The sequence below is a fragment of the Passer domesticus genome, chromosome 11, assembly GCF_036417665.1.
Source record: "Passer domesticus isolate bPasDom1 chromosome 11, bPasDom1.hap1, whole genome shotgun sequence".
NCBI classification, from domain to species: domain Eukaryota; kingdom Metazoa; phylum Chordata; class Aves; order Passeriformes; family Passeridae; genus Passer; species Passer domesticus.
Genome location: NC_087484.1, coordinates 2,494,953 through 2,518,937, shown reverse-complemented (window position 1 = coordinate 2,518,937; position 23,985 = coordinate 2,494,953). Strand labels below are relative to the sequence as shown.

The following is a 23,985-nucleotide window of genomic DNA, read 5'->3' as shown; positions in this document are numbered from 1 at the left end:
GCACCTGCTGAAGCAGTTGATGAGCTGCTCTGGTTTTGATGAACTACTGAAAGGAGTTTTTATAATTTTGGACATTTGGAAATGTCAGGAGATCTCAGATGAGTAGGATGTAATTTTCACTGGATATATTAAGGATAATTTGTGTGAATAAAGCCAGTGGAAAGATCTGCTCTGATGCTGCCTGAGTATGAAATGGTTTTTGGGCACATTTCCTTGAAGGCGGCCAGAGAGAAATGGGATTAAAAAGGATGAAGTTTAGGAGTTCCCACAAACCAAGATTAAACCATGCTGAGGGATTGATCTGAAGATCACAGAGATGGGGAAATTAAATCTTTCTTAATTGCACGAGGATTCAGTTTCCTGACTGAACTATTTGTACAGACTTCACTGGATAGCTTTATTACACCTGAGTCAACATAGAGATTACTCTGTACTATTTCTTTATATTCCATGTCTTTATTATTTTGTTTTCTAATTATTTCTTTATATTCCATTAATTAAAGCATTCCATTAATTTCCCCCCCGCCAAATTCTACATTTGACACAGATCTGATAAAAACAGGATTCCATGCTAATAGCTAATAAAAAATCCAGCTGATTTGCTAACCTGAAACTCCTTTCTGTTTGCACCAGGAGACAGCAAATCCAGATATTCCTTCCTGCTACTACAGCTCCAGCAATCCTTACCTCATAGACAAGGTTGAATATTCCTCCACTGGAATTGTAGCCACCCTCAGCTTGGATGACTCCAAAGTCAGGGCTAACGACCCTTACACTGCCCCAATCAGCACCCTGCGCCTGGAGGTGAAATATCATCACAACAACATGCTGCAGTTTAAGGTAATGCCATCCCAGAATTCCTCAAATGTTTTATTTATGGAAATTCAAAGGGCTTTTTTATGGCCAAATTTGTATTTCGCAGACAGAAGCAGCCTTGTGTAAATACGTCTCTCCTTCTGAGCAATTATTGCTCTTAGCTTGCATCTTTTTTTGTCCTAGAATCCTAGCACTCAATTTTAAAAAGAAATTACATTAATCAAAGGTATAATGCCAGTGTATATGTGTAATGCCAACCAGGAACTTTGAAACTGAAGGTATTTTGTTAATATGCAGGTAAATTTACCTGGAAGTGCTCTCATGACTCTACAGTTTATTTTTACATCCACCATTACACTTCTATTCTAAAATTGTCCATGCACTGTTTTTTAACTGTAATTTATTGCCACGTGTTTAACAAGATTGAGTGGTCAGACATTAAAAACTGACTTCTATCAGCTTTCAAAATACAGAAAACCTGAAAAAGAATCCTAAAGGTTGAGTAAACGAAGAACTAGAAAATTATTTATCATACTTGCAAAGTGTATATACAAAGTATATACACCAAAGTATATACACCTATGTACAAAATATATACACCAAAGTATATACACCTATATTCTGAAGATAAGTATATTCTTTAAATTCATGTAGAGAATTAGACGAGCCATTCCTGATCCAAAACAAATCTTTAAGTTTCGTTGGTTGAGATTCTTTTCCCCCCCCCAACAAAATCCTGTGAAGGTCAAGAATGTGCATTTGAAAGAAAATACCACAGCAGACGTTTTAAAATCTGTATCAGATTCAGATTTCAGAACAACTGACTTGTTTAACTAACTGACTTTTTCTTCACAGATCTATGATTATGCAAACCCACGGTACGAGGTGCCCGTGCCCCTGAACCTCCCCAGCTCCCCCACGAGCTCGAGCCAGGACCGGCTCTACGACGTCTCGCTCCAGATCAAACCCTTCGGGATCCAAGTGCGCCGCAGGAGCACGGGCACGGTCATGTAAGCCACTGCCACCCTTTGTTATTTTGTGTCACAAGGTTATGGTGGTTTTTTTGGCGCCAGACCCTCTCTCTGTGCGTGTTCTGGAGTGAGGAACACTGGCGGCTCTGCAGGCTGTTCCTTGTGTGTTCCCCTAGTTTCTGGGAGGCAAAAGGATGTTCTACAGTTCCTAAAATATTCCTTAGGTGACCACAGCACTGCTCATTCAGGATTGCCCATTTGGGTCAGTTTTGGGGAATGGTTAAGGAAAAAAATAGTGGGAAGTGGTGTTCCAATTAACTTGAGATGGGTTTTGGTAACACAACAGACGAGTCTGGCAGGAGCTTCATTTTTCCTTGATTAAGTCAGAGTTAGAAAACGGAGAACAGTTGAGTGTGTTATGTTTTTTATTCAAAAAAACAATTTTATTTAATTTTTTTAAGTACTCAAAACTTAATTGTGAGTTGAGTTCCCTTTGCCAACCAGAATAATAATTCAACCGGCAATTGAAGCTTCTGGAATGATGAAATTCTCTGGCAGAGCCCACCAGGCTGCAGTTTGATTTCTAACTGGAAAGATGCTGATTTATAATAAATGTGACCTGTGAATGCAATTCCAGTGTAATCTGCACAGAAAGCTCAGTGAACTGTAAAAAGCACTTTGTTTACTATATTTCATGTGGCTCCAGTGCTCGGTCTGAGAGGAAAATAGGATTGCAGTGTCCTAAAATGCATTTACTGCCTAAATTGCCAAGATACGGCAGAACTTGCAGGGCACGATGTCTGTGTGCTATTCCTCTCTGAAAGACACAGAGAATTTGGTGTCCCTGAACTCTTCAGCAATTCTTACACACCCCCATTTCATGTCCTTTAAGTTTTTTTGATAACCACAACAGTTTTAGTCCACTTTTACTGAAGAGTGAGGTTTCCAGAGAAAAAGAGTGGCTCAAAAGGAAGTGTCTGCCAGAAACACAGCCCTGAGTACGCTGTAGTCTAATTTTTTCTTCCCTCTTCCCACCTCAGCTGGAATTCAGGCCTGCCCACCTTCACCTTCAGTGACATGTTCATCCAGATTTCCACCCGCTTGGCGTCCCAGTACATCTACGGGTTCGGAGAAACAGAGCACCCCTCCTTCCGACACAACATGAGCTGGCACACCTGGGGCATGTTCACCAGGGACCAGCCTCCAACTGTAAGTAGGAAAAGAAGAAGAAAATGTGATTTCTGAACCAGTGAGCACAGAACTGTTCAGCACATCTTTAAAATCCAGTGGATGTCACTGGTACTGGGCACTGGCTCTGACCATATTTATCATAGTTTACAATTTCGATGGTGTCTCCATGGCAAAGGTCATCTGTAAACCCATTATTTGTGACCTGCAAGAACAATGTGAAGAGCTCAGGCCCTCAATCAGATCTTGGAAGGTGACAGATGGCTTAAGAGTAACAGCACGTTCCTCCTTTTTATTATTCTTCTCTGCGCATTGTTTTGAAAATTAGACATGAGTCAGAACAATTCCTGTTGCTTGGGGATTAATTTAGTATTACACAGGTAAAGCAGAAATCTTATCTCTGTTTATTTGTCTTATTTCCTTCAAGATAGCAAATTTCCAATTATCAGGGAATGGCCAATGAAATAGCAGCAGCTAATGATATCTCTAACTTCCAGTTCAGGCTGGAACACATTTTGAGAAAATTAAATATAATGTCACCAGCACCTCCTGAGCACACAGACACCTGGTTCTGTTTGCAAAGAAGGGAAAGTTTTGTCCTGAGGAAGCACCTTCTCATTAGTGAAATTTAAGTGCAGCTATGCCTTTGCTTTCCTTCCTGCCTGAGCAAGGCTGACAAGTTGTGAGGCTCCGAGTGACCTTCTGCAGGTCTGTTTTGTGGTTAGGTAGGGTTTAGGTGCATAAATTTAAATTTTATTTGCTACGTTTGGCAATCGTCTCATCTTTTATTAAATTTATTACCAAAAGTTAATATGTAAATGTCTGCAATGTTTCCCCAGTACAATGTATTTTGTTTTATTTGCAGTACAAGTTGAATTCCTATGGATTTCATCCATTTTATATGGCTCTTGAAGAAGATGGCAATGCCCATGGAGTTCTCTTGCTTAACAGCAACGCAATGGGTAAGAAAACCTTCACTTTATCTCATAAAATCATGGAATGGTCTGGGTTGGAAGGGACAATAATGCTCATCCTGTTCCACCCCCTGCAGGGACACCTTCCACTGTCCCAGGCCACTCCAAGCCCTGTCCAACCTGGCCTTGGGCACTGCCAAGGATCAAGGGGCAGCCACAGCTGCTCTGGGCACCCTCAGGGCCTCACTCCCCTCACAGGGAGGAATTTCTTCCCAATATCCCATCTTAGCTTCTTCTCTGTCAGTTTGAAGCCATTCTCCCTTGTCCAGACTTCTGTAATTTCTCTCTGTCCTCCTCTGCGTGTTCCATTTTTACAGTCAGCGTTTTGCACTGGTGGCAAACCCATCCCTCCTGTTCTCACTTCCTTCCCTCCACTTCCAGATGTGACTTTCCAGCCCACCCCTGCCCTGACCTACCGCACCATCGGAGGGATCCTCGACTTCTACATGGTTTTGGGCCCGACCCCCGAACTCGTGGTTCAGGAATACACCGAGGTAGGAGCCTGACTGCTGCTGGGCTTTGCTGGGTTGGTTTGGTTTCTCTTCCCCTCCTCACCACGAGCATCCTTTCCTCTTTCCAGCTGATTGGGCGCCCAGTCATGCCACCCTACTGGTCCTTGGGATTCCAGCTGTGCCGCTATGGATACGCCAACGACGCAGAGGTCGCCCAACTTGTGGAGGAAATGAAGGCAGCTCAGATTCCCCACGTACGTTGGGAGCAAATAACATTTGAGCTTTTGGCTCCGTAGCATTGACTAAATCCATTTAAATACTAAAGCAGTAGCCAACCAAAAAAACCCCACCGTGGTAGAGAAGAGCAGGTTTTGTGCCATGGACTCTGGGTTGTGTAAAATATGTTTAATTTTCTTAATTATTCACACCAAAGAATGAAGGAAGGAGCAGTGATTAAGGAAAACCAGCCGGGAGAAAAATGAAGCAGCATAATTTCATTGCCATAATGCTCTGTGTCAAGTCAGCTGTGATTTGGCCCAGGTTGTTGTTGGGGTAGTAGGAATAGCACCTAGACCTAACAAAATTATGCTATAAATTGAATGTGGATTAATTTTAAATATAATAATATCAATGTTTCAATAGAGAACAATATCCCATTGTTTCCTCATAGCTATGGAAATATAGGTGCAGTTTCTGTGTACATATGTACGGACAAATCAATTTTCTCTCTATTTTGTATCAATTTCTCCCCTCAGTATAGATGCAGCAGTGAAAGGTTTATTTTGGTTTGCACCTGCTCATAGATTGTGTAATATTCATTTAACAACTTCAGCCTGAAGTTACCACTGCTTCCAATTTTACACATGGAAAGTTCCATATTTTACTTATTTTCAATATTTGTCAAAAAGGAAGAGAAAATAACTTAAAATTAATTGTTTGTTTGTTTTTTAACTGCAGGATGTCCAATATGTAGATATTGACTACATGGAAAGGAACCTGGACTTCACCCTTTCCCCACGTTTTGCTGGATTACCGGCTCTGATAAACAAAATCAAAGCAGAAGGAATGAGATTTATCATCATCCTGGTCAGTTTGGAATATTGGTTTTAAATTCCAATACAGCATCACAAAATAGAGAATATATTCAATGTGAGATTTGAGCATAAGGGTAAAAGTGTTTCTAATTGTAGGATCCAGCCATTTCTGCGAATGAAACCAATTATCCTGCCTTCGACAGAGGTGTGGCTGATAATATCTTTGTGCAATGGCTTGATACCAAAGAAATTATGTATTCCAAGGTACTGTCCCAGGATGAGTATTTAAACCTGTGTGTTGTAATGCTCAGTTTGTGTTTAGTGTGGCTTGATGATTTAAAATATTCTTTGTCCTATTAGGTCTGGTCTTTTCTTCCCAATGTCCAAATCAATGAGTCACTGCCTCATGAAGACCAAGTAGAGGTAAATACTGACATGGTTTGGTTCTGGACTCAAATATAGACATTAATCAATTAAAATAGCAGCAAAATCATTGATAAATCTCACGGCAGGAATAAAGTGCAGACACTGGTTAAGCCTTCCTAAAAGCCAAAAAATTCAGTGAACAAGCAATTATTTTTTGTTGTCTTTTAATTATTTTTTATTTTTAATTCCAGAGTTTTAACTATGGAACACCTTCAGCCCCCCTTATCTGTCTTGTTTTCCTTCTGTTTTTACAGAACTACGTGTCCCATTGTGCTTTCCCAGACTTCTTCCGTAATTCCACATTGGAGTGGTACAAGAGGGAAATCCTGGAGGTCTACAACAATCCTGACCCCTCAAAAAGCCTCAAGTTTGATGGCCTGTGGACTGTAAGTGTGGAGATGCATCTGATTTCTAGATTTTTTTTCTCTGCCCAACACTGGTGGAGAGGGCCCCAATTCCTGATTCCCAGTATCTGCACTGCTTTGGCAGAAGTATCCCATGCTAAATTTCCATTAAGGAAGGGCTGGACTTGACAACCTTGGAGGTTGTTCCTTGAAACAAAGAATTGCTGAATCACAGAATAGTCTGGGTTGGAAGAGATCTTAAAAATCTATTCCCATTCCCTGCCATGTGCAAGCAACCTTCCACTATCCCAGGTTGCTCCAAGATCCAATGTTCAACCTGACCTTGGACACTTCCAGGGATTCAGGGCAGCCACAGCTTCTCTGGGCACCCTGTGCCATGGCCTGCCCACCCTCACAGGGAACAATTCCTTCCCAATACTCCATATAATCTTGCCCTCCTTCAGCTCAAGGCCATCCCCCTTTTTCTGTCACTCCATGCCCTCATGGAAAATCCTTTTCCTGCCTTTTTATCAGCCCCTTTATGCAACATGGGATATCCAGCTGAGGCTCCTGAGGAACACTGCCATGCTGTTTGTGTGCAACTCAGGATTGATGGTGTTCTGTAGCAAACTAAGGGGTTTTGCTCTGTGTTTTTAGGACATGAATGAACCAGCAGCTTTTATGAATGGCGCCATGGGTGGCTGCAGGAACAACCTCCTAAATTATCCCCCCTACATGCCTCGTAAGTCTGATTCTTCCTTAAAAGAGTTTTAGGTTTTTCTGGTTCCTACATAAATTCTTACCTGGTATATGGGGCATAAAAGCCAAAATAAAGATGGGTTTATAAACCCACAGATCCTCACTGAACATGGCCCCTTATTCCTGAGATTATGGGCACACTGCAAGCCCAGATATTTCAGCACTTTGTAAAAGTAAAACAGCTCCTCCATGCATATGGATTTTGGTCCCTATTTTGTGCCTAAGTGCTTTGCTTGAGGCATGCCAGAGAATTGAGCTCTCTGTTTTGCACTTTTCTCAGATGAATAATGCAATTAATTAAATATTTAGAAAATATCCATGTGTCTCCTCTCATTACCATTTATGTGAGCAGTCAAATGCTTGAAATGCTTCGCTTTCTTAGCTCAGCTTTCCTGAAGTACTGGTGTAAAGTAGTACTAATTAGGAATTATTTATTAATGGTTTATTAGCATACTCTCACTGCTTACTGTTGTATTCAGGTTTCATGAGTGGTTTCTCAGGAATTTCCAGGAAATTAGTATTCAGATACACAGATCACACCCCCACCACATCTATTTTTCTGTTTATGTGATTAATGTGACAGTGTTCAAAAAGATTTGAAATATTTTCTGATATACTGTTTATTCTTTGAGCCTCTGTAGTAAGAGCATCTCTAACTGAACTATTAAAACATTCAGAGGCTCAGATACCTGCACAGGAATATTGAAACTATTCCATTTTGGAAATGCTATTTTTATAATTATAAATAAATAAGTGACAGTATAAAGAGACTGAATGCCTAACAGATTATGAAAATTAAGGAAAAGCAACTCAAATTATTAATACATGCTTATTATTAATAATAAAAAATATATTTCTTCCCTTTGCACAAGATTTGGGATATAGGTCAACAGGATTAATCCACAAAACTCCATGCATGGAGGGTCTACACTACCTCCCAGACGGGACCCCAGCCAGACACTTTGATGTCCACAGCCTTTACGGATGGTCCCAAGCCAGACCCAGCCTGCTGTAAGTGCTTTGCATGTTCCGTGCTGCCTCCAGGATATGTTCTGATGCTCAAGGAGCTGCAACAGAGGCTAGATGGAGTTAGGAGTGATAAAAGTGGATATTTATTGAAGTGCCTTCCAAGGCCACACCCTGGCAGGAACAGAGCCACAGCCATGGCTCTGCCTGGATGGCTCCAAGATGGGAGCAAAAGAGGGTTTGGTCATGAGATTTTCATAAGTTTTAGTCCATTTGCACGTAGGACTTAACTGTCCAATGAATAGCTTCAAATGATGAAGTTTCATCCTCCTTGCTTGCTTGCCCACCCTCCCCTTCTCATATTGTTCATGCTTTGGGCCTGAAGTTTGAACAGCTCCAGTTGCTGTTGGGAGCTACATCTTCCCTTTCTTATTCCTGTTATCCCAAAGTCACTCAGTGCTGCTGATGGGTTCAGCCATGGGCAGGTCCCTCTTGGCTCTATCAGAAACGAGGAAGCTCCAGAAGTTTCTCATTGGAGCAACCCCTGCCAAGACCTTGTGCACACCCAATGGAGTAGACAAGAATTTGATAGGAAAAGGAGTATCACCATCATTTCTGTGTTTTAAATATGAACTGTTTTCCTCTGTTTTGCAAGGCACTGCAACAGAAATCACTACAATAAATCTCACAGCTCACACAGATACTCGCACACTGGAAATTTATAGCAAATGTTATCTACAAAATATATATACATATATTTCCATCCCAAATTTATTTTTTGGCAGTAACTGAAGGGGTACTCGTGAAACTGAAGAAATGTAGTAATTTATTTTGATGCTAAACCATCCAAACAGAAAGATTATTTGCGCACAAAACTCACGAAAGACTGTAACTGAGAAGTGAATCAGTATTTTATGTAACCTGGTATCATTTCAGTTCTCCATCCATTAGACACAGGAACTTCGGGATATTGCCTTGATGCTGTTCTTTTGTAATGAGGTTTTTGCATAGCCAGAGTTCCTATTAGTAAAAACAGGAACTTTTTGGAGGTAAATGCAGCCTTTGTGACCTGAATAATTGTTTTTCATGGCTAGAGCTATGGAGCTGCAGGCCTGAGGCTCCAGGCACGGAACACTCAGGTCCTGCTCATCTCTGAGCAATTCTACACGTGACATTTGCTGTCTTCACTCTTGGAATTTTAGCTGCCACTTCCAAAGCGTTATTGACACAGGGAAAGCAAGCAGAGAATTAAAGTGTTGGACAATATGTTACAAAGGAATAAAGGATCCTAGGAAAGCTACTGTTTGTCTTGGAGGAAATAATTGTGGCACATTAGTGAGGTTTAATTGCTGTGGTAATTTAAGTGACTTGTGTATCTTTGCTGTAATTATGGTGTCACTAAAGATGCAAATCCTATAGAAAAATAAGCAAATAGTGCCTTATTGAAGCAGCAGCTTAGGCAATTACGGAGAGCAGTGGGATTTAATCAGGGTGACTTTCTGGCTAATATTCATATTGATATCCTGTCACCTTGGTCTTTCAGAAGGGACTAAAAATCCCTATTTTTTTTTTTTTTTAATTCAGCACCTTTCAGTCAACTAAACTTATTCTGAGAGGTCCAATTTTTCTGCTACCTATGTTTTGACTCTTTAGGTTTAATTTTTGCTAAATTATTTCCAACTGTTGCTCCAGTTTTTGGGTACTCTAAGAAAGGAAAGACATGCCCTCGCACACATTGTGGAGCACCTAGAAAATGGGCTTAGAAAAGTCTTGCTACATCCCTATTTTCCTACAGAGGAGTTACCCTGAGCTGGAAAACTCCCTTTTAAATCCTCATGTTTGCCAGTTCTCTTTGCAGCTGCAGGTTTGCCAGCCAGCTTTGCTGGGACTGTGTCTGGATCACATTAAATTGCCACAAAAAGCAGGAACGGACTGGATGTACATGATGTAGCCCTTCACTAGGATAATACAAACCCAAATATTTCTTTCCAGAGGCTCTTCTGCAGTAAATCCCCGTGCAGTATTTCTCCTGTAACTTGTTCCTGTGCCTGTTCCCAACTCAGGGCTTTGCAAGGTGCCACCAAGGAGCGCGGGATCGTCATCAGCCGCTCCACGTACCCCAGCAGCGGGAGATGGGTGGGACACTGGCTGGGGGACAACACAGCAGCCTGGGACCAGCTGCACAAATCCATCATTGGTAGGTGCCAGGGAAAGGCTCTGCCTGCCTGCCACCACCGAATCACGGATTGGTTTGGGTTGGGAGGGACCTTAAACCCCTAAATCCAGTTCTGCCTCTGCCATGGCAGGGACACTGTCCACACACCAGGCTCCTCCAGGCATTATCCAACCTGGCTTTGCTTCTCCTTCACCTCCTTGCCTTTTGTATTCATGTGATTTTTAGATGAAAAAACTTGTTCAGCAACCAGAATTTGTGGTCCATTCCTTTTTCACTTTTTCTTCTGTACCAGGTACTAGAAACTCCTTTAATTCCCGTGGGATCAGGCACCTCCATGCCCTGTGTCCTGCCACTCATTTTTTTTCTTTGCTCCTGTCCACCCACATCCCATCTCCTTCTGTAGCAGGAAAACATGACACGTTAGAGAAGTTGTGGGGTTTGAATTTGCTTTTTTCTCTTCTTATTCAGCAGTGTAATAAACACTGTCTATCTAACCACAAAGTAAAAAAACAAACCACCAAGTAACTCCAATTTATTTCTCTTTTCAGGCATGATGGAGTTCAGTCTCTTTGGAATATCTTATGTAAGCTAATGAGTTATTAACTTCTATTTAATTACTGTGATGCTGTACATGATAATACAGTTTTTCATTTGGGTTATTCTGAAAATTTCAGACAGGAGCTGATATCTGTGGCTTCTTCAAAGACTCCCAGTATGAGCTGTGTGTCCGCTGGATGCAGCTGGGTGCATTTTACCCATATTCCAGGAACCACAACGAGAAAGGAACACGGGTGAGTTGCAATTTTTTAATAGTTCTTAGCAGCTGGGCCTTTGCAACACAGGCAGAACCAGCCAGAATAATGCACAAGTGCCCTGGCTCAAAAAAAAAAAAAAGTACATTCCAAGTAAAATGGAGAAAAACAGAACACTTTTGGCTCTTTATCAAATGAAAACTGTCATTATGTCTATGCTGTCTCTGCTGTGAGCCTCCCCATCACCTGGGAGGTTTTGTGTCCCAGAGGGGCTGCTCTGGGATTTGGACATTTGAAGGAAGCCCGTTCTAACTTTGCTTTCACTGAACCAAACTCTACATATTTTCCCCTCTGTGCTATTTGGATTTCAATGAGCTACAGCAGGGCTAAAATGGAGATTTTATGGCAAACACACTTCAAGAAACAGAACTGACCTTGGTGCTCTCGGCCCTAATTGCCCATAATTATACAACAAATGAGAAAATGGGGCAGTGTAATAAGATGCTGGAGTGAGACTCGGGAATTTCTGTGCTCTGCCTGTTTGCCACCATCAGATATTGTATTTCTGCTGAAAGGAAAGGGAAATAATTGCCTAAATGCAGGCTAAGGAGTGGAGTGGAGAAAGCTGTAAAACAAGATAACTGGGAAAATGCAGAAAAGGGAAACAGCACTTGTGTTCCAGGGAAAGCTTCAGGTCTAGCAGAGTGGAGCTATTTAGGTGGCAAATATCTAATGGATTAAAGTCTCCTTTTCAAAGGCAGCTGCTTTATCTCACAGCACACAGCTTCCACGGGCCCTGAAAGCCTTCAAAATGCAGATTCAGGGTTATCGTGGTGCTTCCAGTGCTGCCCAATTTGCCAAGGTATTGTTCCCTATGTTTAATAAAGACTTGAGGCTCTCCTGACACCAGTCCTTGGTGCCTCGGACTCTTGCTGCGAGCAGAGGGCCGATGGGTGAGGTACCCTGGGACGTGTCACACCTTGGGGACACTTTGCATTAAACATTTTTACTGCTTCCCCTGGGTTTTTATCAGCTTTCCTCTTTCTAGTTCCCTTCCTGGGGCTGACAGTGACAGCCACAGTTTTCACTTGCTCCTGACGTGAAGAATAAATAAACGAAGATGCTCTGCTTCAGAGAGCAAACTTCCTTGGTTTATTTTGCTGCGTGGATTTGGTTTTTTTAGCTTCCTCACGCAATCCAGCCCAGCTTCTCTAACAACACTCTCTTCTCTTTCAGAGGCAAGATCCTGCTTCCTGGGATGACAAATTTAAAGAGATGTCCAGGGACGTGCTGAACATAAGATACACCCTGTTACCTTACCTCTACACCTTGCTGTACGATGCCCATGCCCACGGCAGCACCGTGATCCGCCCTGTTCTCCACGAGTAAGTGCAGCTCCCCTGCTCTCCTCACCAAGAATTCCCATTAAAACTCCTCTGGTTGTGACCCCCTAACAACAGAGTTGTCTCTTCGTTACAGCATTTCCCCCTTCAATTTAAAAATACCAAGTCTGGGCTGGGAAAAACTGAGCTTTTTGCATGTAGTGATTTGCTTTTTTCAAAGAAGCTCAGAAAACAGTGGCTCAAATTGAAAAATCTGTCCCAGTCTGCCCAAGATTTTATTACTGTAAATAATAAGCATAAGAATTTCAGAGTTTTGTTGTCCCAATGAACTGAAAAGCAAAAGCAAAGAAATGGACCAAAACCCCTAAAGCTAAGCACTAAACTTGCATTTCTCTAATGAATGTCACATCAGGATCTTTGTGCAGCCATTAATTGATCTCTTAATTATTAACAGCAATAATGAGGAAAGAGATACTAGAAAGAGTAGGTGAAATTACTGAAATTAAAAGGGTCTTCAAGGAGGAATTATTTGGGAAAGCTCAGCTCTGTCTCTTCCTGACAGGTTTGTGGGAGACAGGACCACGTGGAGCATCGACGAGCAGTTCCTCTGGGGTCCTGCCCTGCTCATCAGCCCTGTGATGAAAGAGGTCAGCTTTTAAGCTTATTTACAACTGAAAGTCAGTTTAACTAAGCTTCACTTTTCCATGTGAGGTGCCCAAAATTTGTGTGTTTAATTGCAGAATGATCGGAGTGTGAGGGCTTATTTCCCCGATGCCCGCTGGTATGATTACCACACAGTAAGTCATCCTAAAAAAATTCTATTTTAAAACTTGTATTTTCTGTCTTTCCACAGTGCTGAGTGTGGCAGGGGGTGGGAACATTCCCCTGCTTAATTTGCATTTAATATAAGTTCTTAGAAATATAAAAAGAAATAATAAAAATCCTCGATTCCTTTATAATAATGTATAATAACATGACCAGAGTTATGATAAATGAAAAGGCGAAGTTAATACCTTTAATTTAGAGTTCTTTTCACTTTTTGTAACCCTCAAATGATACACACAAGGTTTTTGTAATGGCATGTTCTAATAAAGAAAGAAAAAAACAGGTTTAGCTGCATAATTTTTCCTGGAAAATAATAAAAGATTTGGAAATAGGAAGAGCAGGATCAAAACTCCCTTCAATAATCACAGGTTTGTGTTTCACCTGCTTGGCCCCTTTGGTTCAGCTGCCATCACCCATGGTCAGGCCATCCTTTTATAGACCCAAAATTTCAGGGTTTCTCTTATTAATAGTTACTCCTGCAGTAACAACTCCTAATTAACCTGTCTAGAGAAATATTACTTTTTGTTCTGAAGGAAAACTCTGTAAAAATGATTTTATTTTTTTGTACATAGAATACAGATACTGGCTTTAGGAAACAATTCCAAAATCTATCTGCTCCTTTGGAGCACATCAACCTGCACATCCGAGGTGGCTACATCCTGCCTTGGCAAAGACCTGCCAATACAACTGCTTACAGGTAGGAAGAAGTGAAAAATTTAAATTTAATTTGACTTTTTGGTGTTTTTTTGGGGTTTTTTTCCTAATGGTCTTTAGTAGTATGGGATGGGCAGATGGCTGTGGGAGGTCAGTTGGGTGGTACATGACTTCACTGTGAAGAAATTACCATTTGGGGAATATGGAATGTGATTAGCTGAGGGAATTGAGAGAAAATTGTGTTTTTCACAGCCGGAAAAACCCGATGGGACTCACGGTGGCCCTGGATGACTCTCAGATGGCAGCAGGACACCTTTACTGGGATGATGGGGTTCGCATCGGTACGTCCAGGCCTTCTCCCCTTCCTAAAACCCTTCTTTTTTTGCTGTGAGAATGGTTGGACACTGCCAAGTGAGCCTCCATCCCTGGGGGCATTCAAAGCCCAAATTCAAGCAGAAAAAAACAAACCCAAGGATGTAAACTGAGGAGAGAGGGAACAAACTCTGGGGTGTCCGAGGAGGAGCAGAGGGAAGGGATGGACTTGGCCAAGGCCATTTCTGGGGGACAGATTTGAACTCCCCTTCAGAGGCAAAACTGAAATGAAACCTGCAGACCAACATTACAGAAACATGATTCCTCCTGATTGAAGCCACACCGGGCTGTGATTTACAGAATTAATATGTTGTATAAATGACCTCGTGTCCTGGGCCTGAGGAAAGGCAGAAAACAAAGATTCCTCCTCAAACCTGAGGGAACCATAACCACAGATCGTGTGAGAGCTCTCACTGATTTCCTCAACATGGCTAAATTTAAATTGTTTGCCAGTAAGAGACACTGAGCTGGCATTTCTCCTCCCCACCCAGAGTGCATGACCCTTGTAATAACAATGAGATTCCCACCAGGAATGCAGGAAATGTGCCTTGCACAGTGACCTGGTGGGGGTTTGCAGGAGGCTGGAGGTGGATCTGGAGGTGCTTCACACCCTCTGCCAGCACTGGAATCCAGAAAGGATGGCCAAATTTAGGAAAAACTGGTGATGAATGGAATTTGGGTGGAGTATCTTGCTCCAGGAGTGTGGGATGGCAGGACAGGAGCCCCAGTGCCCAGGATCAGCACTGCTCCGAGGGCAGGGACAGCAGAATCCCAGCAGTGCTGGGGGAACACCAGCAGTGACTTGAGAGAGGCAGCAGCCCCACCACCTCAGGTGTCACCTGGAATTGTCACCTGGCAGTGGAGGGGGATGTGGGAAATGACTCTTCATTACTTCAATGTTTCAAACAAACATTTTTCTCCCCATCTAAACTGCCCTGATCTCCCTAGTGCTCTTTCTTTGCCTGCTGTTATATCTTGCCCCTAAAATGTTCTCCTTTTATCCTCACTTCAGCTTTATATACACTAAAAGTATTTTATGTCTAATAGCATTCATCTTCTGGAAATGCACAACTTCTCTTTATTTACATATAAATACATCCCTTGTATTTGTAAGCTGTCTGTGGACAGAAATTTTTATAATGTATTAGATAAGGCAGCCAGCAAACACATTTTATTTAATTTCTTTCACTCTTTCTTTTTAACAGATGCATATGAAGACGGTGTTTACCTACTGACATCATTTACTGCTAAGCAGGTAATCACATTAGCTCATATTTATTTAATAGTCACTTCAGATGATTTTTTTATATTTTTCAATATGGGTCTTTTGATTTGGGTCTTCCTAATGTCTACATATCCCAACCTTACATTAAATTGTGCTCACAGATGATTAGGCTACAAGAAATGTGATTAAATTGTGTTAAGAATGAATTTAGGAGTGAATCTGAAGAGTATTGTTAACTACAATTGTCAGATTTCATTTCCATAACCAGTGGAATATCTGGAAATAAATTAGGCTTTAATTACAGGGACTTTTGGCTCAAAAGAAAAACTCTTTCTATTGTAGGAGAAAACACACTTTCTTATTTCATTATTTTCCAGTGTGCCACAATGTCTTCTAATTTTATCCTCACTGTTCTTTCTTCTCATCTAATTCTGTCTTTGTCAAATAAAAGGGTGTTAATTGCTAAGGAAGGGAGTTTGTTTTGCTAACACTCAATATTTGCAGTTGTAAGGAGATTATAAAATAAAAGCACCTTTCCCTGCTCTTACAAAATCTTACCATAGGAAAAGCCTAATTAAAGAGGTCTTGAATCAGCCAACAATGAGAAACACTCACCCTCTGAGCACCAAATACATGGAATTATATCACAGCACTTTTGGGTACACCCTAAAGAAATCCAAAACCTACTTAAAACCACAGTAGTGAATGAGGGGGACTGTGAGTGCTGAGGGAGGAATGGGGAGGCAGGAGCTGATCTGGGAGGGCAAAAGGCAGGAGGAGAAGAGCCTGGAGCAGCTCTGGAAGGTGACACAGGGCAGGGAGGGAGGGCTTTGTCCTGCAGCTCTTGCTGCCCACCCAGGGGTTGAGAATTTCTTGTTCTTCACAGCTGAGTGGCAACTAAAGCACAGCAGAGCCCAGGATTTGGCCAGGTTAACAAAGTGGAGAGAAGCTTTCAGTATCTGAAAAATAAATAACAACACACAGCTATTAGGAAATAAAAATTGAAAAAAAACCCCAAATCTGGAGTGAGGACAGCAAATGAAAAGCTGAAGTGGACCTCACAGAATTAGAGAATGGTTTGGGTTGGGAGGGACACAAAAATCATCTCAATTCCAAGGCAGGGATACCTTCCACTGTCCCAGCTGCTCCAGGCTGGCCCTGGGCACTGCCAGGGAGCCGGGGCAGCCACAGCTGCTCTGGATTTGTACCAACCTCTGAAATTTGCCTTCCCCTCTTCCTTCCAGAATGTTCTGGAGATCACAGTGACACATCAGAATTACACGGACCCAAACAACCTCATGTTCACTGACGTCAAGGTCCTGGGGGTGCCCAGCAGTGTCACTCAGGTGACAGTGTCACAGAACGGGGCAGCCATCCCCTCAGACCACAAGGTTACCTATACCAGCAACACCAAGGTGAGATGCTGCTTGAAGGGTTAAAAACCTGCATTTGTGCTCTGAAACCTCTGGAGATTCAGCTGGGATACCATAATTTAAATATTTATGTATTTACCAAATTAAAATATTTTTGCTTACCATATTTAGAACATATATATTTAGCATATTTAAAATTTTTATATTAGCTGTTAAAGGTATTTATGTATTTACCATATTTAAAATCTTTGTATATTTACCGTATTTAAAATATTTATATACTTACCACATTGAAAAATATTTTTACTTACCATATTTAAAAATATATATATTTAGCATATTAAAATTTTCATATTAGCCTATTTAAAATATTTCTATATTTACAATATTTAAAATATTTTACTTACCATATTTTAAACATATATTTAGCATATTTAATTTTTTTATATTAGCTTATTTAAAATATTCATAGATTTACCAAATTTAAAGTATTTTACTTACTATATTTAAAAAATTTGTATATTTCCCATATCTAAAATACTTAGCATATTTAAAATATTAGTATATTTACCAATTTAAATATTTGAAATATCTGTATATGTAGCATATTTTGAATTTTTATATTAGCATATTTAAAATAGTTGCCATATTTAAACTATACATCTATTACCATATATAAAATAAACCATATTTCAGAAAGAGGCACAAGTTGCCATCAGGTAATGATTCTTTAATACCATTTAATGCCACTTCTAGCAGTGAATTTTGTTCCCTAACACGTTCCTTGCAACCTGGGGATGTGAGAGGAGGAAAAGCTTCTCTGAGCATTCTCTGAGATTCTGCTGTTGACTTTTTGATGGGAAAAAATTCATATGCACTGTTGAATTGCAATGTATTCCAAGTTTTTCTACTCAAAAAAATTCCTTTATTTTTAAACCAAAAGGAACCTCAGCTCTGAAAGAGCTGTGGGTGAAATAAGGGATCAGAGAGTCATGGTCAGACTCTCCCAGATCTGTGCTGATTAAACTCTGTTTGTAGTGAGAGAAACACAAATGTAAATTAAAAAAGGGAAATAAATTCTTGCAGTTTAAAAAGGGAAGCCAATTTCTCCCTGGAACACAGAAAACACCGTGGATCTTCAGAGCTCAGTTACTAAATGTGCATTTTGTGTGTTTTATTCCCAGCTCCTGGAAATCACCAATCTCCAGCTGAAACTGGGCCAGAGCTACACCCTGCAATGGAGCTAGGAAGGAAAATAACATCAGCCACGCCTCTGCATTTTCTCACATTTTAAAAACCATTTTTCAATTTTCAAAGTGCTTTTTTGTCACCTTGGAATGCTTTTTCCCTTCCCAACACAGCAGTAAAGTCACTTCACAGCCAGGTGCTTTGTGTACAAAGCAGCCACGAGCCAGCAGTGCCACTTTAGGATAAAGTTCATCTTTCAAAGTGAGAACTGAAGGGGAAAACTCTGTTTTTTAGAGTAAAATTCCTGTCTGACTTCATATCTGATCAATTTTGTAAAAAAGATGCAGTTGACGTTACCAAAGTGGATTTGAAGTTGTAATTCTACCTATATTTAACTTCCATCCTAATTTTAATTATACCCATGCAAGTCATTATTATGGAGAATTTAAGGCCAAATAAAGTAGAAGGAAATGTTTTGAGATGACTGATTTAGCATGAAATAATATTTCAAGATGTTGGTCTATAAAATATTCAGATACTTGAAAAAATAATTTGGATTGTGGGGTGGGGGGGGGGTTGTATGACTTCAGCCAGATTTGTGTTCCCTGTATTTTGACTTGAAGTTGTAAAAATAAACCTGAAATTTTAAGGTTAATTAATGAATGTTGGTCTCTGTTTATTTCACTGAAGGAAATGTTGTTGTTGTGTGTTTACCATAATAATAATTCACGTTAAAGCCTCTTTTTATCCCAAGAGTGCAGCATATGAACTAAAGAGACTGGGAAAACATATTTACAATTAAATTTGATGGGAATAAATGCTGCAGGAGGGAGTGTGACTGTGCTTTACATTCATTTCAAGGATTCCTCTTTGCTTAAAAATTTTGGAGTGCAAAACTCAATAACCAACATCTCATAGGTGGATTAATGCAATGATAGGGGGTTAATTTATTGAAATTTCACTGTGAAGTGATAGTGAAGTTGGCAAAGTGCTCATTTAGGAGTAATTTTTATATTTTGACACATAAAACTTCTGTTTCTCACAGAGCTGATGCAGATGTGTGTCTGCTGCAGAGAGGAGTGAGGGGGTACAGAACCTTTAACCCATTCCCTTTCACTTTGTGTCACCATTTTTTCCCCTCTCATCTGACACTGGAAACATCAGGGACAACCAAAGACTTCCAAAAAAAAGAAAAAAAAAAGCCCCAGTTTTTGCTTATTTATTTGGGGAACCTTGTTATTGGCTTTTTTTTTTCTTTTTTTTTTTTTTCTTTTAGCTTTGAGACCCTTCCAAAAACCCAGGTTTTTTTTATTAATTTGGGGAACGTTGTTAATGGATTTTTTTCAGCTTTGAGACCCTTCCAAATAAAAAGATTTTTCCTTATTTACTTGGGGAACCTCATTCTTGTCACTTTTCCAGCATTCAGAGTCCCAGAAAATCGACTGAATCCCGTGTTTCAGCCCCAGGGGAAGGTTTTACTGATAAGAATTCCTCAGGAACTCACCCAAACTGAGAAATCCCAGCTTGAAACTCTCTTGGCCCCGCCTGGGGTTGTCCCCTTGGAGTCTGTCCCACCCCACAGAGACCCTGGATCCAGCCCCAACTGGAAAAATGAAATCCCATGAAAATCCATCATCCTGAGCAGTCGAAGAGTTTCCAACAGAATTCCACATCCTGCTTGTGCTGGGATGGGATTTTTTTTTAACTCTCCCTCTCCTCTTAGCACCTGTAAAATAACAACACAATCCTGCTGTACATCCCACCAGAAAATCCTCACTGAAGGCAAAAAAGTCTTCCCTGAGAGCCACAAAGTTCTGCATTCCAGATCTTTTTCCTGAGCTGCATTTTCTGGAACTCTTGGAATTTTGTTGGAATTCTTGAGGTTTGACAGCAGCTGAAGAGAAATGCCCATTTGTGGCAGCTTAGAGGGAAACCACCACTAATTGGTGTGGGCAGAAAGTGATGGAAAACCAGCTCTCATTCCATCAGTATCATTCCAAAAGGTTCCCAAATGATCCCTGCACGGAAAATGCTCCTCCTGGACCCAAATTTTGGGAGAGACTGGATGGGGTAGAACCGGAGCAGATATTGCTGCACTGAAGAGCCACAGATGGCCCTGGAATTACAATTCTGCCCATGGAAAAGAAAAAACCCTGTCACACTTGGCTGTGCATGTTCTGATGAAGCTGCCAGAAATGCACAGGTAATTGGATTTTTCCTTGGAGCTGGAAGGAGCAGCTGGATGGCAACATCTGGCAGCACAGCTGGAGCGTGGTGGGCTGGGAAAAAAGAGGGTTTGGCATCTTTGGGGATTTTCCCTTTCCCTTTCCCTCCCCTTTTCCTTTCCTTTTTCCTTTCCCTTTTCCTTTCCTCTCCTTTTCCCTTTCCCCTTTCCCCCTCCCCACAAAAACATCACTTTTGTGATTTTTGTCCTCTCAGCTGAGGAACTTCTGGGTTTTTTTCAGCTAAACCAGGATGTCTTTGATAAATGATGCAGAGTTGGAAGTTCCTCTTTACATTTCCTGGAAATCCCAATCTCCTGTGATTCCAAGGATTCAGTCATGCTTGGTGGTGTTTTCAATTACCACTACAAATATTTTTCAATATGAATTTTTGAGTTGTGATTATTTGCAAGTAAAATCTTAAAAATTAATCCAGTGCAGTGCACTTCAAATTAGCCCATGCGGAAAGTTTAAGTGTTTAAATACACATTTGGTGTGTGCTATATTTACATATATAATTCATAACTGCACGGTTAAGTGTGCACACTTAAACATACCCTATGTATATTAGTTACATTATTAATATTTTAAATTCTATTATGTAAAATAAGGGGTTTGTCCCTTTATTATATGGTTGCTCTCACATTCAGAGTCATTTCAGTTGAATGTTTAATGCATATGAGGCATTATGCACATTATAATAATTATGGAATAAGAGATTCAGAAATGCTCCCTGACCAGTGGGTCCCTTTTAATCATCTCAGGAGACCTTTCAGGTGGATGTAGAGCCCCATTTCCTCCCCTTGATATAAACCCCACACTCAGGGTCAGCCCAGAAAGCAACTGATACTGAAATATCCCAGCTCTTTTTAAAAATGGATAAAATTTGCATCAAGTACTCATACAGGAAAGGCAAATAAAATGGCATTTAAACAGAATGTCCAAAAAAGTACCTCTTAAAAACATTATTAACTGAGTCTTGAAAGTACCACAGGCTTGGAGGAGATCAAAGAATCTGATCAAGAGGATCCCTACAGATCCTCCACAATATTCCAACTCCTTTCATGAAATCCTTCTCCCACTGTACTCCCGTTCTCCCTTTCCCATTTTTCCTGGCACCTTTGGCTCTGTTCAGTGCTCTGAGCTGTGCCAGGCTGGAGTAAATGCTTTTCTATGCCCTGCTATTCCATCTCTACATTATGTCTCAGGTTTAGGTGAGTGTGTATTCATTTCCCATCTGTCAGAGCTGGGGCAGTTCTCTCTGTTCATGGGGCAGTTTTTTCTTTATCTCTCCCACAACCAATCCTCCCTCCAGGAGATCTCTGCTGTCCATGGCCACTGAGTGTCCCTGCAGGGCTGAGAAAATTCCCTCATCCCATGGGGAGATGCTCCGCCCAGGGGAGGAGCCAAGCATTCCTACCTGGATACAATCTGAGCCTGGAACAGCACAGCAGCCTTTGCCCACTGCATTCCCAGAGGAGCAGCTTTCTCCTGCCCTGCATTCCCAGAGGAGCAGCTTTCTCCTGCCCTGCATTGCCAGAGGGAGAGCAGGCCCATCTCCAGCAGCCCTGGAGCTGCAGAGGAAAACTGCAGCCTTGTGCAGGATCCCTGCTCCAGCAGAAGCACAGCTGGCACTGCAGGAGGGCTGAGCCCCCATGGGATGGGACTGTGCCACCACCCTGACCCACAGGGCTCAGCTCCTAAACTGACTCTGGCAGTGGTTTGGTTTATTTGTACTATTGCATTTTTAATTTTAGTTTTCCCAGTAAAGAACTGTTATTCCTACTCCCACATCTTTGCCCAAGAGCCCCTTAATTTCAAAATTATAATAATTCAGAGGGAAAGGGTTTATGTTTTCCATTTCAAGGGATGCTCCTGTCTTCCTTAGCAGACACCTACTTTTCAAACCAAAACACATTAGAACAGGAAATATTTCCTTGCCACCTCTGCACGCTGCAATCCTGAATGGATCCCATCAGTTCTGCCCTCTGCCCTTTATAACCAGAACCATTTTGGAGGGAAAATGGAGATATCCCATCCTTTGGAGAGCCTAATCCCTTTCCACACATCTTTCCAAGCAAGAAAAACAAAGTTTGCCTGACTTTGAGAACTTCCCCTCAGCACAAAAGCCTTTTCCAAGGGTTTTAATTGAAGCCAAGCACCTATTTGGGTTACGATGTCCTATATTTAACTTGAATGGAATAATTTCTTTTCTTGTATTTAACCTTTGATCAGCTGCCTACCTTTGAACTCTGGATATCGATCCCCTCCTTGTTATCCTTGTCCCACTTCTCCTGAAGCTCTTGCATAACCTCAGAAGTCAAAATAAAATTCTCTCTTTGCTGAAATAACTTCTTTTTCTTTTGTTCACAGGGATGGCTTCACTTTGTTCTTTTGTTTTTTAATGTAAGCACCACAGATCTGGAATACAATAATGAAGATGTTTGTACAGTTTTAAATCAAATTCACAACTGGGGGAATGTGTGGTTGCACAAACAATAAAAATTAAAGAAAAACTCTAAATTCAGGATAAATTTAAAAACTAACATTAAAAATCTTGTAATGGTCTGAATTTTCCTTTTTTAGTACAACTTGGAATGTTCTAAATCATGTAATTACCTCGTTTCAAGTGCTTGCAATAAATGATTTGTTGCTTCAGAGTGATGCAGATAAAAATCTTCCTCAGTGATATTTGTTCCTAAATGAATTCCGAAGAGAGAAGTGAATTTCTGCACTCAGGGTGCACAGATAAATAAACTCTCACCAACCCCCTTGTCCCCAAATCGTTTCCAACTACCCAGACCTAAGTTATAAATCCTGTGCCACTCTCAGGCTTGGGGCACATCCAAAGGTGTTTTTTCCCTTTTTCATCCTTTTTCTTTGGAAATATCCTTTCATGCCACATCCCACCCCACTCCTTTCACTGTCATATTTCAGATGGAAAGTGAACATTTTCTTACCTAGGGACACAGAGAAATAGAACTGGTTTTAGCAAGACCAGCAAAAAGCAAATCCCACACTGAGCAGTAGCAGCACTTCCTCAGCATTCCTTGGAGCTGGATTTTCCCAGAATTCCTGTCAGGCAGGTCATCCCTGAAACCTCTGGAATTACACAGATAAACCTACCAGGACAGAATTTCCATTTCTTTTCAGGCAAGAGATTATCCTGACTGTTTCTCAGAGTTTGCTGTTCCCATTCCTGGACATCACTCCAGCCTTTCTTGTGCTGATTTTCCCCAAACTGGAATTTTGGCCATTTCTTCACCCTTTTTTCTGCTTTCCTGCCATTCAAGGAGTGAGTGTTGTCACCAGGCTGTCACTGGCAGTGTCCCATGCACCAGAGCCTTTCTGAGTCCCTTCCAACTTCAGAAATTCCATGATTTAAATACTCAGGACCTGGAAAATAGCAACACTCATTAATATCTTATGGGAATAATTTTGGGTCAGGCTTTTGCCTCGTACAATGCATTTTAATGCACTTCTTATTGAGCCTTCCATTAGAGCTCTGCAGAGGTAATTCGGATTTTTCTTTTATTCACTATTTCCTCACAAGGGAATATCAAAAGCTGGAATTCTCCACATCCTGTGAGATAACTCCTGTGGGATTTTTGTATTTATTGCTTCTAGGTGTCAGACAGGGAATTCACTTCCCACTGTGCCATAAGGCAGATTTATGAGAATACAAATGCATATATGGGTCAAAATGAAATATTTTTTTTCCTTAAATAAAGGGGGAGCAGAACTAAAAGAAGCTTTTAAAATAATGACAATGCAGTGAAAATGCCCAATTTCAGGTTATATATTTCCAACATTCAAAGTTCCATACAGAGGAATAAATCAGAACTTTTTATTTTTGTTGTTCTGGTGTAGAAAGAGCACCTGAGAGAGGAAATATTTTCAGCTCCTGGAAATGTGGATTTCACAC

The 23,985-nt window shown here is 41.0% G+C and overlaps 1 protein-coding gene and 1 long non-coding RNA gene across 4 annotated transcripts in view; one reads left to right on the top strand and one right to left on the bottom strand.

The window, feature by feature from the left end:
* Positions 1-18,419, top strand: part of SI (sucrase-isomaltase) — a 41,751-nt gene extending 23,332 nt beyond the window's left edge. Inside the window, exons 26-48 of the mRNA XM_064385158.1 lie at positions 634-840; positions 1,672-1,826; positions 2,828-2,996; positions 3,841-3,937; positions 4,331-4,443; positions 4,530-4,655; positions 5,359-5,487; positions 5,592-5,699; positions 5,796-5,858; positions 6,116-6,247; positions 6,863-6,947; positions 7,837-7,975; positions 9,994-10,127; positions 10,655-10,689; positions 10,781-10,897; positions 12,095-12,243; positions 12,764-12,848; positions 12,942-12,998; positions 13,599-13,723; positions 13,933-14,021; positions 15,258-15,307; positions 16,522-16,692; positions 17,835-18,419. Of these exons, the coding sequence (XP_064241228.1) occupies positions 634-840; positions 1,672-1,826; positions 2,828-2,996; positions 3,841-3,937; positions 4,331-4,443; positions 4,530-4,655; positions 5,359-5,487; positions 5,592-5,699; positions 5,796-5,858; positions 6,116-6,247; positions 6,863-6,947; positions 7,837-7,975; positions 9,994-10,127; positions 10,655-10,689; positions 10,781-10,897; positions 12,095-12,243; positions 12,764-12,848; positions 12,942-12,998; positions 13,599-13,723; positions 13,933-14,021; positions 15,258-15,307; positions 16,522-16,692; positions 17,835-17,897 (2,598 nt within the window). The 3' untranslated portion in view covers positions 17,898-18,419. The remainder of the gene's footprint in view (positions 1-633; positions 841-1,671; positions 1,827-2,827; positions 2,997-3,840; positions 3,938-4,330; positions 4,444-4,529; positions 4,656-5,358; positions 5,488-5,591; positions 5,700-5,795; positions 5,859-6,115; positions 6,248-6,862; positions 6,948-7,836; positions 7,976-9,993; positions 10,128-10,654; positions 10,690-10,780; positions 10,898-12,094; positions 12,244-12,763; positions 12,849-12,941; positions 12,999-13,598; positions 13,724-13,932; positions 14,022-15,257; positions 15,308-16,521; positions 16,693-17,834) is intronic.
* Positions 11,049-23,452, bottom strand: LOC135278591 (uncharacterized). 3 transcript variants are annotated; one of them, XR_010346037.1, is made up of 5 exons: positions 23,021-23,452; positions 22,680-22,758; positions 22,304-22,481; positions 19,343-19,564; positions 11,049-16,236 (listed from the first exon to the last, which is right to left on the bottom strand). It is a non-coding gene; the product is annotated as an uncharacterized LOC135278591 (long non-coding RNA). The 3 variants fall into 3 exon arrangements; XR_010346036.1 differs by having other exon boundaries at positions 23,187-23,452; XR_010346035.1 differs by having other exon boundaries at positions 22,680-23,452.
* Positions 23,453-23,985: the final 533 nt, after the last annotated feature.